Source organism: Sander lucioperca, chromosome 17 (genome assembly GCF_008315115.2).
Source record: "Sander lucioperca isolate FBNREF2018 chromosome 17, SLUC_FBN_1.2, whole genome shotgun sequence".
Classification (NCBI taxonomy): Eukaryota; Metazoa; Chordata; class Actinopteri; order Perciformes; family Percidae; genus Sander; species Sander lucioperca.
The window spans coordinates 21,989,490-22,009,274 of record NC_050189.1 but is presented as its reverse complement, the minus strand read 5'-3'; the positions used below and the strand labels follow the sequence as shown (position 1 = coordinate 22,009,274).

The 19,785-nt window shown below is 31.5% G+C and overlaps 2 protein-coding genes and 2 long non-coding RNA genes across 4 annotated transcripts in view; 2 read left to right on the top strand and 2 right to left on the bottom strand.

Moving 5' to 3' along the window:
• Positions 1-19,785, bottom strand: part of LOC116060888 (muscle M-line assembly protein unc-89-like) — a 295,447-nt gene that overhangs the window by 14,240 nt on the left and 261,422 nt on the right. The window lies entirely within an intron of this gene.
• Positions 1-19,785, top strand: part of LOC118493576 — a 328,097-nt gene that overhangs the window by 62,552 nt on the left and 245,760 nt on the right. The window lies entirely within an intron of this gene.
• Positions 1-19,785, top strand: part of LOC118493574 — a 208,194-nt gene that overhangs the window by 13,446 nt on the left and 174,963 nt on the right. The window lies entirely within an intron of this gene.
• The window catches only part of LOC116067082 (nephronectin-like), a 28,896-nt gene continuing 9,439 nt past the window's right edge, over positions 329-19,785 (bottom strand). Inside the window, exons 10-13 of the mRNA XM_031323402.2 lie at positions 18,044-18,142; positions 1,609-1,795; positions 1,223-1,307; positions 329-702 (exon numbers count right to left, since the gene is read on the bottom strand). Of these exons, the coding sequence (XP_031179262.2) occupies positions 616-702; positions 1,223-1,307; positions 1,609-1,795; positions 18,044-18,142 (458 nt within the window). The 3' untranslated portion in view covers positions 329-615. The remainder of the gene's footprint in view (positions 703-1,222; positions 1,308-1,608; positions 1,796-18,043; positions 18,143-19,785) is intronic.

Sequence of the window (19,785 nt, the reverse complement as noted above, 5' to 3'; positions counted from 1 at the left end):
TCTCTGTATGTGTGTGTCTCTGTGTGTGTGTGTGTGTGTCTCTGTGTATGTGTGTGTGTGTCTCTGTGTATGTGTGTGTCTCTGTATGTGTGTGTGTCTGTGTGTGTCTGTGTATGTGTGTGTCTCTGTATGTGTGTGTCTGTGTGTGTGTGTGTGTGTCTGTGTGTGTGTGTGTGTGTGTGTAATACTGTTAGAAGATACATGTTTAAAGCTCTTCATCAACAAGAAGTGATGTCACCTGTCAATCAAACAGTGTGGGCGGGACAGTGACAGACATCACAGTCAGTACACTTTAAAAACCTGTACAAGTAAACACGGCAAATAAGGAAGAGGCAGATGTTTTATTCAAAATGTCACAAATGAATGGACGAGTTTATCATGTCAGTGTTTATGAAAAATATATAATATATAATATATATATACAAAATCACATAAAAACTGCACGTACTTAAACAGATTGAAATGACAAAAAGGACTCATGTGGTCTTTGAACAGATATTTACACACGTGGGAAACATCTGGAAAGATAATGAAATACAACGATGTTCACAATATTACAACAACAATAACAACCAGAAGTGGAATTACTGTCAATGTTAAAAACAGTGGATGGTGTCACCGACACGCGCCCGGTCTCAGGGTGACGTCATCAACAGCCATCTGTCCTCGCCGTCCTTTCCTCCGCTCGGCCTTCAACAACACCTGCACACACACACACACACACACACACACACACACACACACACACACACACACGCACACACACGCACACACACACACACACACGCACACACACGCACACACACACACACGCACACACACGCACACACATGCACACACACACACACACACACACACACACACACACACAGACACACACAGACACACAGACACACACACACACACACACACACACAGACACACAGACACACACACACACACCCACAGACACACACACACACACACACACACACACACACACACACACACACACACACACAGACACACACACACACGCGCACACACACACACACACACACACACAGACGCACACACACACACACACACACACACACACACACACACACACACACAGACGCACGCACACACATGCACACACACAGATATATGTACATAAATAAAGGAATACATGTGAAAATAACTGAAAATTCTACTAATTATTCTTATCTCCAACATTAATTCAAGTGTTTGTGTGTCTCACCTTGTCCAGCGAGTGCGTCGCCAAGGTAACTTGCGTGTGTCTCCATCCGTGTCCACCCGTCCGGCTCCAGAGGGCGGAGCTGTACCTGCAACAGCCAATCAGGAACAAGACGTCACACTGGCGATTCCAACGTAAAGTTCAAGTAAGATAGAAAAATATACTGTTTGTTTAAAAAAAAAGTTGCAATATTTTGAGAAAAAAAGATTATTAATTTCCGAAAAAAAGTCTGAATATTTTTAGAATTTTTCTTCCGAATTTAACAAACTATATCAGAATATTTTGAGGCAAAAAATTCTAAATTTTAGAAAAATGTCAGCACCTAAAAAAAGAGCCCCTAAAACATAGCCGGTGCTGTTGATGATGAGATGAGTAAGAAACTCTGGAACCTTTGGTGTTGTCCCGTTTCCAGCACAAACAGCTGCAGCACGCCCACGTGATGCCCCGTCAGCCAATGGGAGAAGGAGAAACACAGGTCACCGTGGCTCCAGGGCGGGACTATTTGGACGGCCAGTCGAGCTCCGCGGACGCTCCTTTGTCCCGCCTTCAGCTCTGGGACCAAAAGGTAACGCCCACCTGTTGAAAATATTGTAAGGGTCAAATTAGAGTATAGCATGTCGAAAAAAATCACAAAATAGTTATAGTATAGTATGTCGAAAAATAGTCATAGTATAGTATGTCGAAAAATAGTCATAGTATGGTATGCTGAAAAAAATCACAAAAAAGTCATAGTATAGTATGTCGAAAAAAAAATCACAAAAAAGTCATAGTATAGTATGTCAAAAAAAGTTATAATATAGTATGCCGAAAAATAGTCATAGTATGGTATGCTGAAAAAAATCACAAAAAGGTCATAGTATAGTATGTTGAAAAAAAGTCAAAGTGTAGTATGCCGAAAAAAAAGTTATAGTATAGTATGTTGAAAAAAAGTCATAGTATACTATGTCGAAAAAAAGTACAAAAAAGTTATAGTATAGTATGCTGAAAAAAATCACAAAAAAGTCATAGTATATTATGCGAAAAAAAAGTACAAAAAAGTCATAGTATAGTATGTCAAAAAGTCATTGTATAGTATGCTGAAAAAAATCATAAAAAAAGTCATAGTATAGTATGTCAAAAAAAAATCAAAAAAGTTATAGTATGGTATGTCGAAAAAAAGTCACAGTATAGTATGCTTAAAAAAATCACAAAAAAGTCATAGTATGGTATGCTGAAAAAAATCACAAAAAAGTCATAGTATAGTATGCGAAAAAAAGTACAAAAAAGTTATAGTGTAGTATGCCGAAAAAAAGTACAAAAACGTCATAGTATAGTATGCGAAAAAAAGTACAAAAAAGTCATAGTATAGTATGCCGAAAAATTGTCATAGTATTGTATGCTGAAAAATATCACAAAAATAGTCATAGTATAGTATGCCGAAAAAAAAATCACAAAAAAGTCATAGTATAGTATGTCGAAAAAAATCACAAAAAAGTCATAGTATAGTATGCCGAAAAATATCACAAAAAAGTCATAGCATAGTATGCCGAAAAAAAAATCACAAAAAAGTCATAGTATAGTTTGTCAAAAAAATCACAAAAAAGTCATAGTGTAGTATGCCGAAAAATGTCACAAAAATAGTCATAGTATAGTATGCGAAAAAAAAGTACAAAAAAGTCATAGTATAGTATGCCGAAAAAAAGTCATAGTATAGTATGCTGTTATAGTCAAAGTCACAGTATAGTATGTCGAAAAAAAGTCATTGTATAGTATGCTGAAAAATTGTCATAGTATTGTATGCTGAAAAAAATCACAAAAAGGTCATAGTATAAGTATGTTGAAAAAAATCACAAAAAAGTCATAGTATAGTATGTTGAAAAATAGTCATAGTATAGTATGCCGAAAAAAAAATCACAAAAAAGTCATAGTATAGTATGCTGAAAAAAATCACAAAAAGGTCATAGTATAGTATGCCGAAAAAAAAGTACAAAAAAGTTATAGTATAGTATGCCGAAAAAAAGTCATAGTATAGTATGCCGAAAAATATCACAAAAATAGTCATAGTATAGTATGTTGAAAAAAATCACAAAAAAGTCATAGTATAGTATGCCGAAAAAAAAATCACAAAAAAGTCATAGTAGTATGCCGAAGAAAAAATCACAAAAAAGTCATAGTATAGTATGTTGAAAAAAATCACAAAAAAGTCATAGTATAGTATGCCGAAAAAAAAATCACAAAAAAGTCATAGTAGTATGCCGAAAAAAAAATCACAAAAAAGTCATAGTATAGTTTGTCAAAAAAATCACAAAAAAGTCATAGTGTAGTATGCCGAAAAAATCACAAAAATAGTCATAGTATAGTATGCGAAAAAAAAGTACAAAAAAGTCATACTATAGTATGTCGAAAAAAAATCACAAAAAAAATCATAGTATAGTATGTCAAAAACAAAAAATCACAAAAAAGTTTTAGTATAGTATGTCAAAAACAAAAAAATCACAAAAAAGTTATAGTATAGTATGCCGAAAAAAATCAAAAAAAAAGTCATAGTATAGCATGCCGAAAAAAAGTCATAGTATAGTATGCCGAAAAAAATCACAAAAAAGTCATAGTATAGTATGCTGGAAAAAAATCACAAAACAGTTATAGTATAGTATGCCGAAAAAAATCAAAAAAAAAGTCATAGTATAGCATGCCGAAAAAAAGTCATAGTATAGTATGCCGAAAAAAATCACAAAAAAAGTCACAGTATAGTATGCCGTCATAATAGTCATTGTATAGTATGCTGAAAAATATCACAAAAAAGTCATACTGTAGTATGTCGAAAAAAAAATCACAAAAAAAATCATAGTATAGTATGTCAAAAAAGTCATAGTATGTCAAAAACAAAAAATCACAAAAAAGCTATAGTATAGTATGTCAAAAACAAAAAAATCACAAAAAGTTATAGTATAGTATGCCGAAAAAATCACAAAAAAGTCATAGTATAGCATGCCGAAAAAAAGTACAAAAAAATTATAGTATAGTATGTCGAAAAAAAGTCATAGTATAGTATGTCGAAAAAAAGTCATAGTGTAGTAAGTCGAAAAAAATCACAAAAAAGTCATAGTATAGTATGTCAAAAAAAAATCAAAAAAGTTATAGTATGGTATGTCGAAAAAAAGTCACAGTATAGTATGCTTAAAAAAATCACAAAAAAGTCATAGTATGGTATGCTGAAAAAAATCACAAAAAAGTCATAGTATAGTATGCGAAAAAAAGTACAAAAAAGTTATAGTGTAGTATGCCGAAAAAAAGTACAAAAACGTCATAGTATAGTATGCGAAAAAAAGTACAAAAAAGTCATAGTATAGTATGCCGAAAAATTGTCATAGTATTGTATGCTGAAAAATATCACAAAAATAGTCATAGTATAGTATGCCGAAAAAAAAATCACAAAAAAGTCATAGTATAGTATGTCGAAAAAAAATCACAAAAAAGTCATAGTATAGTATGCCGAAAAATATCACAAAAAAGTCATAGCATAGTATGCCGAAAAAAAAATCACAAAAAAGTCATAGTATAGTTTGTCAAAAAAATCACAAAAAAGTCATAGTGTAGTATGCCGAAAAATGTCACAAAAATAGTCATAGTATAGTATGCGAAAAAAAAGTACAAAAAAGTCATAGTATAGTATGCCGAAAAAAAGTCATAGTATAGTATGCTGTTATAGTCAAAGTCACAGTATAGTATGTCGAAAAAAAGTCATTGTATAGTATGCTGAAAAATTGTCATAGTATTGTATGCTGAAAAAAATCACAAAAAGGTCATAGTATAAGTATGTTGAAAAAAATCACAAAAAAGTCATAGTATAGTATGTTGAAAAATAGTCATAGTATAGTATGCCGAAAAAAAAATCACAAAAAAGTCATAGTATAGTATGCTGAAAAAAATCACAAAAAGGTCATAGTATAGTATGCCGAAAAAAAAGTACAAAAAAGTTATAGTATAGTATGCCGAAAAAAAGTCATAGTATAGTATGCCGAAAAATATCACAAAAATAGTCATAGTATAGTATGTTGAAAAAAATCACAAAAAAGTCATAGTATAGTATGCCGAAAAAAAAATCACAAAAAAGTCATAGTAGTATGCCGAAGAAAAAATCACAAAAAAGTCATAGTATAGTATGTTGAAAAAAATCACAAAAAAGTCATAGTATAGTATGCCGAAAAAAAAATCACAAAAAAGTCATAGTAGTATGCCGAAAAAAAAATCACAAAAAAGTCATAGTATAGTTTGTCAAAAAAATCACAAAAAAGTCATAGTGTAGTATGCCGAAAAAATCACAAAAATAGTCATAGTATAGTATGCGAAAAAAAAGTACAAAAAAGTCATACTATAGTATGTCGAAAAAAAATCACAAAAAAAATCATAGTATAGTATGTCAAAAACAAAAAATCACAAAAAAGTTTTAGTATAGTATGTCAAAAACAAAAAAATCACAAAAAAGTTATAGTATAGTATGCCGAAAAAAATCAAAAAAAAAGTCATAGTATAGCATGCCGAAAAAAAGTCATAGTATAGTATGCCGAAAAAAATCACAAAAAAAGTCATAGTATAGTATGCTGGAAAAAAATCACAAAACAGTTATAGTATAGTATGCCGAAAAAAATCAAAAAAAAAGTCATAGTATAGCATGCCGAAAAAAAGTCATAGTATAGTATGCCGAAAAAAATCACAAAAAAAGTCACAGTATAGTATGCCGTCATAATAGTCATTGTATAGTATGCTGAAAAATATCACAAAAAAGTCATACTGTAGTATGTCGAAAAAAAAATCACAAAAAAAATCATAGTATAGTATGTCAAAAAAGTCATAGTATGTCAAAAACAAAAAATCACAAAAAAGCTATAGTATAGTATGTCAAAAACAAAAAAATCACAAAAAAGTTATAGTATAGTATGCCGAAAAAAATCACAAAAAAAGTCATAGTATAGCATGCCGAAAAAAAGTACAAAAAAATTATAGTATAGTATGTCGAAAAAAAGTCATAGTATAGTATGTCGAAAAAAAGTCATAGTGTAGTAAGTCGAAAAAAATCACAAAAAAGTCATAGTATAGTATGTTGAAAAAAATCAAAAAAAGTCATAGTATAGTATGTCGAAAACGTCATAGTATAGTATGCGAAAAAAAGTACAAAAAAGTTATAGTATAGTATGTCGAAAAAAAGTCATAGTATAGTATGCCGAAAAATTGTCATAGCATTGTATGCTGAAAAAAATCACAAAAAGGTCATAGTATAGTATGTTGAAAAATAGTCATAGTATAGTATGCCGAAAAATATCACAAAAATAGTCATAGTATAGTATGCCGAAAAAAAAAATCACAAAAAAGTCATAGTATAGTATGCTGAAAAAAATCACAAAAAGGTCATAGTATAGTATGCCGAAAAATTGTTATAGTATTGTATGCTGAAAAAAATCACAAAAAGGTCATAGTATAGTATGCCGAAAAAAAGAGTACAAAAACGTTATAGTATAGTATGCCGAAAAAAAAGTACAAAAACGTTATAATATAGTATGCCGAAAAAAAGTCATAGTATAGTATGCCGAAAAATATCACAAAAATAGTCATAGTATAGTATGCTGAAAAAAATCACAAAAAGGTCATAATATAGTATTTTGAAAAAAATCACAAAAAAGTCATAGTATAGTATGCCGAAAAAAAAGTACAAAAACGTTATAGTGTAGTATGCCGAAAAAAAGTCATAGTATAGTATGCCGAAAAATATCACAAAAATAGTCATAGTATAGTATGTTGAAAAAAATCACAAAAAAGTCATAGTATAGTTTGTCGAAAAAGTCACAAAAAAGTCATAGTATAGTATGCCGAAAAATATCACAAAAATAGTTATAGTGTAGTATGTCGAAAAAAATCACAAAAAAGTTATAGTATAGTTTGTCAAAAAAATCACAAAAAAGTCATAGTGTAGTATGCCGAAAAATATCACGAAAAAAAAATCATAGTATACTATGTCAAAAAAAGTCATAGTATAGTATGTCAAAAACAAAAAATCACAAAAAAGTTATAGTATAGTATGTCAAAAACAAAAAAATCACAAAAAGTTATAGTATAGTATGGCGAAAAAAATCACAAAAAAAGTCATAGTATAGCATGCCGAAAAAAAGTCATAGTATAGTATGCCGTTATAGTCAAAGTCACAGTATAGTATGTCGAAAAAAAGTCATAGTATAGTATGCTGAAAAAAAATCACAAAACAGTTATAGTATATTATGCGAAAAAAAGTACAAAAAAATTATAGTATAGTATGTCGAAAAAAAGTCATAGTATAGTATGTTGAAAAAAATCAAAAAAAGTCATAGTATAGTATGCGAAAAAAAGTACAAAAAAGTTATAGTATAGTATGTCGAAAAAAAGTCATAGTATAGTATGCCGAAAAATTGTCATAGTATTGTATGCTGAAAAAAAACACAAAAAGGTCATAGTATAGTATGTTGAAAAATAGTCATAGTATAGTATGCCGAAAAATATCACAAAAAAGTCATAGTATAGTATGCCGAAAAATATCACAAAAATAGTTATAGTGTAGTATGTCGAAAAAAATCACAAAAAAGTTATAGTATAGTTTGTCAAAAAAATCACAAAAAAGTCATAGTGTAGTATGCCGAAAAATATCACGAAAAAAAAATCATAGTATACTATGTCAAAAAAAGTCATAGTATAGTATGTCAAAAACAAAAAATCACAAAAAAGTTATAGTATAGTATGTCAAAAACAAAAAAATCACAAAAAGTTATAGTATAGTATGGCGAAAAAAATCACAAAAAAAGTCATAGTATAGCATGCCGAAAAAAAGTCATAGTATAGTATGCCGTTATAGTCAAAGTCACAGTATAGTATGTCGAAAAAAAGTCATAGTATAGTATGCTGAAAAAAAATCACAAAACAGTTATAGTATATTATGCGAAAAAAAGTACAAAAAAATTATAGTATAGTATGTCGAAAAAAAGTCATAGTATAGTATGTTGAAAAAAATCAAAAAAAGTCATAGTATAGTATGCGAAAAAAAGTACAAAAAAGTTATAGTATAGTATGTCGAAAAAAAGTCATAGTATAGTATGCTGAAAAAAAACACAAAAAGGTCATAGTATAGTATGTTGAAAAATAGTCATAGTATAGTATGCCGAAAAATATCACAAAAATAGTCATAGTATAGTATGCCGAAAAAACAATCACAAAAAAGTCATAGTATAGTATGCTGAAAAAAATCACAAAAAGGTCATAGTATAGTATGCCGAAAAATAGTCATAGTATAGTTTGTCGAAAAATATCACAAAAATAGTCATAGTATAGTATGCCGAAAAATATCACAAAAATAGTTATAGTGTAGTATGTCGAAAAAAATCACAAAAAAGTTATAGTATAGTTTGTCAAAAAAATCACAAAAAAGTCATAGTGTAGTATGCCGAAAAATATCACAAAAATAGTCATAGTATAGTATGCGAAAAAAAAGTACAAAAAAGTCATACTATAGTACGTCGAAAAAAAATCACAAAAAAAATCATAGTATAGTATGTCAAAAAAAGTCATAGTATAGTATGTCAAAAACAAAAAATCACAAAAAAGTTATAGTATAGTATGTCAAAAACAAAAAAATCACAAAAAGTTATAGTATAGCATGCCGAAAGAAAGTCATAGTATAGTATGCCGTTATAGTCAAAGTCACAGTATAGTATGTCAAAAAAAAGTCATAGTATAGTATGCCGAAAAAAATCACAAAAAAAGTCATAGTATAGTATGCTGAAAAAAAATCACAAAGCAGTTATAGTATATTATGCGAAAAAAAGTACAAAAAAATTATAGTATAGTATGTCGAAAAAAAGTCATAGTATAGTATGTCGAAAAAAAGTCATAGTGTAGTAAGTCGAAAAAAATCACAAAAAAGTCATAGTATAGTATGTTGAAAAAAATCTAAAAAAGTCATAGTATAGTATGTCGAAAACGTCATAGTATAGTATGCGAAAAAAAGTACAAAAAAGTTATAGTATAGTATGCCGAAAAAAAAGTACAAAAAAGTCATAGTATAGTATGCCGAAAAATATCACAAAAATAGTCATAGTATAGTATGTCGAAAAAAGTCACAGTATAGTATGCCAAAAAATAGTCATAGTCTGTATTTGTGTACATACACTAATCTGCTCTGTGTTGTGGACCTTTTCTCTCTATTTTTCTGCAGGTGAGCCTGTGTGTGATGGTCGTTCCCGAAATATTCCCCGGGAATAAACAGACGATCTTCGCTGGTCCTACAGTTACAGCCTCCAAGCTCTCTGACGTCGCTCCCTCCACTTCAGCCAGACAGCCATGAAATGTTTTCATATGAAATGTAGTAGATTTTCTTTTATTAAATATGATTGTTTTGTGCTTTGTATCCTATGATGACTCTATTAATCTACTTGACTTGAAGGTTTAATGAGACACAGGAATATTTAAAACTTCTCAATATAACAGCCCGTTTTCGGTGCTGGAGGAGATTATTGGGAGCTGGGAAGTTAGTTTTCTTTTCGTTCTTTATTTCAGCATTGGATTGCTGATTTTGAAGTGTTTTGAGCAATGTTTTCATGTGTTCTTTGTTTCACGAAAATAAAAGTCTGCCAATTTTGTACGAACACAATGCCTCCAGCGTGATTTATTCGACATATACTGTGACTTTTTTTCAACATACTTTCACTTTACTATGACTTATTCCACTTTTTTCGACATACTATGAACATTTTTCGACATACTATACTATGACAATTTTCCAATTTTTTCAACATACCATACTATGACTTTTATTCCACTTTTTTCGCCATACTATTGTTAGGTCCCGTGGTTCTAGGGGTATCAGGACATAAACATAAACCAGATGTAATTGGTATTTTGAAAGGATATTTATTTAGAATAAGGCATACAGAACTCACAACGGAAATATGGGCCAATGGGTGCTGAGGAAATCAATAAAGGAATATAACAAGAAGACATCCTCAAAATACACTATACTATGACTATTATTCCACTTAATTCGTGTTAGAATAATTTAATTTATTAAATGATAGACAGAGACCATTGAAGATAAATTAAAGTTAATTTTACTTGAGAACCCAACAAGGAGGCAGTCTCTGCACTACAGAATAGTACAGACAATGACCTAACATAACGCTCTCTACAGCTGCTTTTTATAATAAATGTAATAAATCATGATACACAGTAGATGTCGTCAGTTGTTATCTTGTCAGAGTCAATGACGTCTCCCCTATCTGGTCTGAGAGGTCATGTATGCCCTCAGGAACACACCGTGCTCAGACAAGGACACGCAATGGCTCCATGCAAACAGTTTAATAATAACAAGAGAGAAAGTATGTCAATCAAAATTTCTCTAACTATTCGACATACTATACTACGACTATTTTCGACATACTATACTATGACTATTTTTCCACTTTTTTCAACATACTATACTATGACTATTTTTCCACTTTTTTCAACATACTATACTATGACTTTTTTTCCACTTTTTTCGACATACTATACTATGACTTTTTTCCAATTTTCGACATACTATACTATGACTATTTTTCCACTTTTTTCGACATACTATACTATGACTTTTTTTTGACATACTACACTATGACTTTTTTTTCGACATACTATACTTTGACTATTTTTCCACTTTTTTCAACATACTATACTATGACTATTTTCCACTGTTTTTGACATACTATACCATGACTTTTTTCGACATAATATACTATGACTTTTTTTTCAACATACTATACTATGACTTTTTTTTCGACATACTATACTATGACTTTTTTCGACATACTATACTATGACTTTTTTCGACATACTATACTATGACTATTTTACACTTTTTTCGGCATACTATACTATGACTTTTTTCGACATACTATACTATGACTTTTTTTCCACTTTTTTCGACATACTATACTATGACTTTTTTTTCGACATACTATACTATGACTTTTTTTCGACATACTATACTAGGACTTTTTTCGACATACTATACTAGGACTTTTTTCCAATTTTTTCGACATACCATACTATGACTTTTTTCGACATACTATACTAGGACTCTTTTCCACTTTTTTTCGACATACTATACTAGGACTTTTTTCCAATTTTTTCGACATACCATACTATGACTATTTTCGACATACTATACTATGACTATTTTTCCACTTTTTTCAACATACTATACTATGACTATTTTTCCACTTTTTTTGACATACTATACTATGACTATTTTCCACTTTTTTTCAACATACTATACTATGACTTTTTTTCCACTTTTTTCAACATACTATACTATGACTATTTTCGACATACTATACTATGACTATTTTCCACTTTTTTCGGCATACTATACTATGACTTTTTTCGACATACTATACTATGACTTTTTTTCAACATACTATACTATGACTTTTTTTCCACTTTTATCGACATACTATACTATGACTTTTTTTTCAACATACTATACTATGACTTTTTTTTCGACATACTATACTATGACTTTTTTCGACATACTATACTATGACTTTTTTCGACATACTATACTATGACTATTTTACACTTTTTTCGGCATACTATACTATGACTTTTTTCGACATACTATACTATGACTTTTTTTCCACTTTTTTCGACATACTATACTATGACTTTTTTTTCGACATAATATACTATGACTTTTTTTCGACATACTATACTAGGACTTTTTTTCGACATACTATACTAGGACTTTTTTCGACATACTATACTAGGACTTTTTTCCAATTTTTTCGACATACCATACTATGACTTTTTTCGACATACTATACTAGGACTCTTTTCCACTTTTTTTCGACATACTATACTAGGACTTTTTTCCAATTTTTTCGACATACCATACTATGACTATTTTCGACATACTATACTATGACTATTTTTCCACTTTTTTCAACATACTATACTATGACTATTTTTCCACTTTTTTTGACATACTATACTATGACTATTTTCCACTTTTTTTCGACATACTATACTATGACTTTTTTTCCACTTTTTTCAACATACTATACTATGACTATTTTCGACATACTATACTATGACTATTTTCCACTTTTTTCGGCATACTATACTATGACTTTTTTCGACATACTATACTATGACTTTTTTTCGACATACTATACTATGACTTTTTTCCACTTTTTTCGACATACTATACTACGACTATTTTCGACATACTATACTATGACTATTTTTCCACTTTTTTCAACATACTATACTATGACTAGTTTTCCACTTTTTTCGACATACTATACTATGACTATTTTTCGACATAATATACTATGACTTTTTTTTCGACATGCTATACTATGACTATTTTTCCACTTTTTTCAACATACTATACTAGGACTTTTTTCCAATTTTTTCGACATACTATACTATGACTATTTTCGACATACTATACTATGACTATTTTTCCAATTTTTTCGACATACTATACTATGACTATTTTCGACATACTATACTATGACTATTTTTCCACTTTTTTCAACATACTATACTATGACTTTTTTTTCGACATACTATACTATGACTTTTTTCGACATACTATACTATGACTTTTTTCGACATACTATACTATGACTTTTTTCCAATTTTTTCGACATACCATACTATGACTTTTTTCGACATACTATACTAGGACTTTTTTCCAATTTTTTCGACATACCATACTATGACTATTTTCGACATACTATACTATGACTATTTTTCCACTTTTTTCAACATACTATACTATGACTTTTTTCGACATACTATACTATGACTTTTTTTCGACATACTATACTATGACTTTTTTCCACTTTTTTTGACATACTATACTATGACTATTTTCCACTTTTTTTCGACATACTATACAATGACTTTTTTTCCACTTTTTTCAACATACTATACTATGACTATTTTCGACATACTATACTATGACTATTTTCCACTTTTTTCGGCATACTATACTACGACTTTTTTTCGACATACTATACTATGACTTTTTTCCACTTTTGTCGACATACTATACTACGACTATTTTCGACATACTATACTATGACTATTTTTCCACTTTTTTCAACATACTATACTATGACTATTTTTCCACTTTTTTCGACATACTATACTATGACTATTTTCCACTTTTTTCGACATACTATACTACGACTTTTTTTCGACATACTATACTATGACTTTTTTCCACTTTTGTCGACATACTATACTACGACTATTTTCGACATACTATACTATGACTATTTTTCCACTTTTTTCAACATACTATACTATGACTATTTTTCCACTTTTTTCGACATACTATACTATGACTATTTTTCGACATAATATACTATGACTTTTTTTTCGACATGCTATAATATGACTATTTTTCCACTTTTTTCAACATACTATACTAGGACTTTTTTCCAATTTTTTCGACATACTATACTATGACTATTTTCGACATACTATACTATGACTATTTTTCCAATTTTTTCGACATACTATACTATGACTATTTTCCACTTTTTTTCAACATATTATACTATGACTTTTTTCCACTTTTTTCGACATACTATACTATGACTTTTTTTTCGACATACTATACTATGACTTTTTTTTCAACATACTATACTATGACTTTTTTTTCGACATACTATACTATGACTTTTTTTTCAACATACTATACTATGACTATTTTCCACTTTTTTCGACATACTATACTATGACTTTTTTTCCACTTTTTTCGACATACTATACTATGACTTTTTTTTCAACATACTATACTATGACTTTTTTTCGACATACTATACTATGACTTTTTTCGACATACTATACTAGGACTCTTTTCCACTTTTTTTCGACATACTATACTACGACTATTTTCGACATACTATACTATGACTATTTTTCCACTTTTTTCAACATACTATACTATGACTATTTTTCCACTTTTTTCGACATACTATACTATGACTATTTTTCCACTTTTTTCGACATACTATACTATGACTATTTTTTCGACATACTATACTATGACTATTTTCCACTTTTTTTCGGCATACTATACTATGACTTTTTTCGACATACTATACTATGACTATTTTCCACTGTTTTTGACATATTATACCATGACTTTTTTCGACATAATATACTATGACTTTTTTTTCGACATACTATACTATGACTATTTTCCACTTTTTTCGACATACTATACTATGACTTTTTTTTCGACATGCTATACTATGACTATTTTTCCACTTTTTTCAACATACTATACTAGGACTTTTTTCCAATTTTTTCGACATACTATACTATGACTATTTTCGACATACTATACTATGACTATTTTTCCAATTTTTTCAACATACTATACTATGACTATTTTTCCAATTTTTTCGACATACTATACTATGACTATTTTCCACTTTTTTCAACATACTATACTAGGACTTTTTTCCAATTTTTTCGACATACTATACTATGACTATTTTCGACATACTATACTATGACTATTTTTCCAATTTTTTCAACATACTATACTATGACTATTTTTCCAATTTTTTCGACATACTATACTATGACTATTTTCCACTTTTTTCGACATACTATACTATGACTTTTTTCGACATACTATACTATGATTTTTTTTCCACTTTTTTCAACATACTATACTATGACTTTTTTCGACATACTATACTATGATTTTTTTTCCACTTTTTTCGACATACTATACTATGACTATTTTCCACTGTTTTTGACATATTATACCATGACTTTTTTCGACATAATATACTATGACTTTTTTTTCGACATACTATACTATGACTTTTTTTTCGACATGCTATACTATGACTATTTTTCCACTTTTTTCAACATACTATACTAGGACTTTTTTCCAATTTTTTCGACATACTATACTATGACTATTTTCGACATACTATACTATGATTTTTTTTCCACTTTTTTTGACATACTATACTATGACTTTTTTTCGACATACTATACTATGACTATTTTCGACACACTATACTATGACTTTTTTTCGACATACTATACTATGACTTTTTTTCGACATACTATACTATGACTTTTTTCCACTTTTTTCGACATACTATACTACGACTATTTTCAACATACTATACTATGACTATTTTTCCACTTTTTTCGACATACTATACTATGACTATTTTTCCACTTTTTTCGACATACTATACTATGACTATTTTCCACTTTTTTCGGCATACTATACTATGACTTTTTTCGACATACTATACTATGACTATTTTCCACTGTTTTTGACATATTATACCATGACTTTTTTCGACATAATATACTATGACTTTTTTTTCGACATACTATACTATGACTATTTTCCACTTTTTTCGACATACTATACTATGACTTTTTTTTCGACATGCTATACTATGACTATTTTTCCACTTTTTTCAACATACTATACTAGGACTTTTTTCCAATTTTTTCGACATACTATACTATGACTATTTTCGACATACTATACTATGACTATTTTTCCAATTTTTTCGACATACTATACTATGACTATTTTCGACATACTATACTATGACTATTTTCCACTTTTTTCGACATACTATACTATGACTTTTTTCGACATACTATACTATGATTTTTTTTCCACTTTTTTCGACATACTATACTATGACTTTTTTCGACATACTATACTATGACTATTTTCCACTGTTTTTGACATATTATACCATGACTTTTTTCGACATAATATACTATGACTTTTTTTTCGACATACTATACTATGACTTTTTTTTCGACATGCTATACTATGACTATTTTTCCACTTTTTTCAACATACTATACTAGGACTTTTTTCCAATTTTTTCGACATACTATACTATGACTATTTTCGACATACTATACTATGATTTTTTTTCCACTTTTTTTGACATACTATACTATGACTTTTTTTCAACATACTATACTATGACTTTTTTTCCACTTTTTTCGACATACTATACTAGGACTTTTTTTTCGACATGCTATACTGTGATTTTGTGTGTGTGCATGTTAGTGTGGACAGCTGTGTTTGTGTGTGTGTGTGTGTGTGTTTGTGTGTCTCTGTGTGTGTGGACAGCTGTGTGTGTGTGTGTTTGTGTGTGTGTGTGTGTGTGTGGACAGCTGTGTGTGTATGTGTGTGTTCCTGTGTCTGTGTGTGTGCGTGTGTGTGTGCAATGTGCAGCCCTTTTAATATTAATATTATTAATAACACATTTTATTCATGGGCGCCTTTCTTGATACCTATTGCGGCTGTAAGCAGTCCAAAATTATGCTGCCGCGAGGGGCTAAACACTGAGAGATACACACTGTGACGCGCTCGAGATTGTATTGCAATGATTTTTATTCTTCTTCTTACACACGTAAAATACACTTAGCACTGCAGTTACCAAATGTAATTGTTACCTGGTGAGTAGAATAATTGCGTTAATGCAGCGTGATGCATGATGCGGTCAACAGAAAGTGTTCGCTCCCAGGCTCACCCCCTCTCTGTCAATGCCCAAAAAACCCAGGTGCCCAGGTGAAGCAAACAAATAGATTATCACTTCCGCTCAAACCGCGATGAAAACGCCCACCACCTGCCATATCAGTGCACAACACAATAATCAACAAACAACATAAATGAGACCATAAACAACATCCAATATGTGGCTCCTACAATACCCAAGGACTACTTACATGAACAAATACAGATGCACCAGAAAGACCACACAGAACTACAAAGCTGTAGTCTTTTAACAACTCCTACAATGGGCCAATGAGGTGGGACAAAGGAAGAACTTGTGCTTAGACGCGTGTTAAGGACTGCCAATAAATTAATGTCCATACATTGAATATCTTTCAGTGCTGTGACCCAAGACGGCCTGCTCACCGTAGCACCGGTAATACAGTCCATTTCATCTCTCGTTTTGTTTCATTCATCTCCTTTTAGCTCTCCTGTTGTCCTCGGTTTCTATATAAAATCTATATAAAAATCTATAAAAGTTTCTATATCAGAAATTTGGGTTTCTTTTAACCAAATTTTCAAAACAAATAACGTGGCTGGTTCCATACAACGCTCTTCACAAGTTTTATTCAATTTCATAGCATTTGAAGTAAATGCTTTTTTTTATAAAAGAACGTTGAAAAAAGTGAGAAAAATGTCAGGAAAAAAACACACAAAAACGTCAAAAGGTGCAGGACAAAACGTTGGAAAAAAGTGACAAAAATGTCGAAAAACAGTGGCCAGGTTAGCTCAGCTGGTAGAGCGGGCGCTTCATATATAGAGGTTTACTCCTCGACGCAGCGGCCGTGGGTTCGACTTCGCCCTGCGGCCCTTTGCTGCACGTCGTTCCCCCTCTCGCTCCCCTTTCATGTCTTCAGCTGTCCTATGTAAATAAAGTCCTAAAATGTCCCAAAAAATAATCTTAAGAAAGAAAAAGAAACATTTTGACCCAGAAAAACAAAAAGTTGCACAAATCCAACGATATATTGTCACGCCACGCTGACATGGTAAAAAGCCGTATGCTTTCCCCCTAGCCACACGCCTGTGTATATCTGGCTGTTAATCACCTTTATAATTTTCCGGAGGCCATACACCACGCAGTTATCAAACATAACAAACATAAAACTGCATCTGCTTTACTGTCACCAACGTGGTGTATAAACAAAATAAAAAACAAAGTTGCATAATGGCTCCAACAAAAGCACCGTGACTTGTTTATGAGTTTAGGTTACCTGTGGGTCTGTGAGCTGTTTCCCAGTGTAGATCTCCTTCTCTGTCGGACATCCAGTCACACAGTCCGTGATCGAAGGTACAGTGAAGCACACCAACCTCTGACACACACACACACACACACACACACACACACACACACACACACAGACACACACACAGACACACACACACAGACATGTACACACAGACGTACACACACACACACACACACACGTACACACACACACACACAGACACACACACACACACACACACACACACACACAGACGCACACACACACAGACACACACACACACACACACACACACACACACATAGAGACACACACACACGCATACACCCACACAGACACACACACACGTACACAGACACACGTACACAGACACACACACGTACACACACACACACAGACACACACACGTACACACATACACACACACACAGACGCACACACACACAGACACACACACACACACACACACACACACATAGAGACACACACACACGCATACACCCACACAGACACACACACACGTACACAGACACACGTACACAGACACACACACGTACACACACACACAGACACACACACGTACACACATACACACACGTACACACACACACACACACACACACACACACACACACACACACACACACACACACACACACACACACACAGAGTGTAAGCTATTTCAGTGAGTCAGCATGCACAATACCAGGGCCTCTCCTAAGTGGAATGCAGCCCTCATTAATGTTGTTGAACACACCTGTGCTTTTCAGTCCTTCCAGAAAAATGAGTTTTTTTGTGATTGTTTTGGGCAAAAATCCTTGATTATGCGGCACGTTTTCTTAAAAAATGCGATGGAATATGCGGGATATTTATGCAATTTTATGCAATGAAATTGCGGGAACTTACAAAAACTGCGGTTCCATCGTGGCTTCATCGCGGGGTTTGCAGCTTTTCGATGATGTTCACGTCGCGTAATTACGTCACTTCATAACGTTCCCATGGCAACAGGGGAAAACGGCTGCTCTTGTGTGAAGTAAATGCAACATTTTTCAACTTTCTGCTAAGACATGTGTGACTTTTTTGCACCGAAAATGCGGGGATTATGAAATCATGCAAGCCCCGCATATTTTGCGCGGAAATCGGCAATTTATGCAGCGATAGTGCGGCATATTTGAAAAAATGTGGCCCCCCCACATAAATATGCAGACTTTGGCTGATTATGCATTGAATTATGAGATTGCATAATCACGTTTTTCTGGAGGGACTGGCTTTTCCTACTATGACATGTCAACATGTCTGCCTTGAAGACATGCCTTGTCTATTACACATAACAATTACAAACTATCCATCAGTTTATTAACCCTTAACTGTATTCATCTCAGAACACATATGGCGTCCTGCGCCTGCAGAACTGACGTCCTAACCACAGAATCTATATATATTTTTATTATATATTTTTATTGTTTACTTGCTTATGATGAGGTCAGTGTTTACCCCCCCCCCCATGCACATAGCTGTACATACTGTACATATCTGTCTCACTGAATATCCATATTTACTCTGTTTTTCTTATCACACACTGCATATATCTATATTATTCTTCCTACTATTATAACGTTACTGCTAAATTGCACATTTTTGTACATGTTGTTCATTCATTGTTCATATTACATAACCACCTTATTTATTCTGCTCTTATAAGGTAACTGCTAATACACTGCACACAT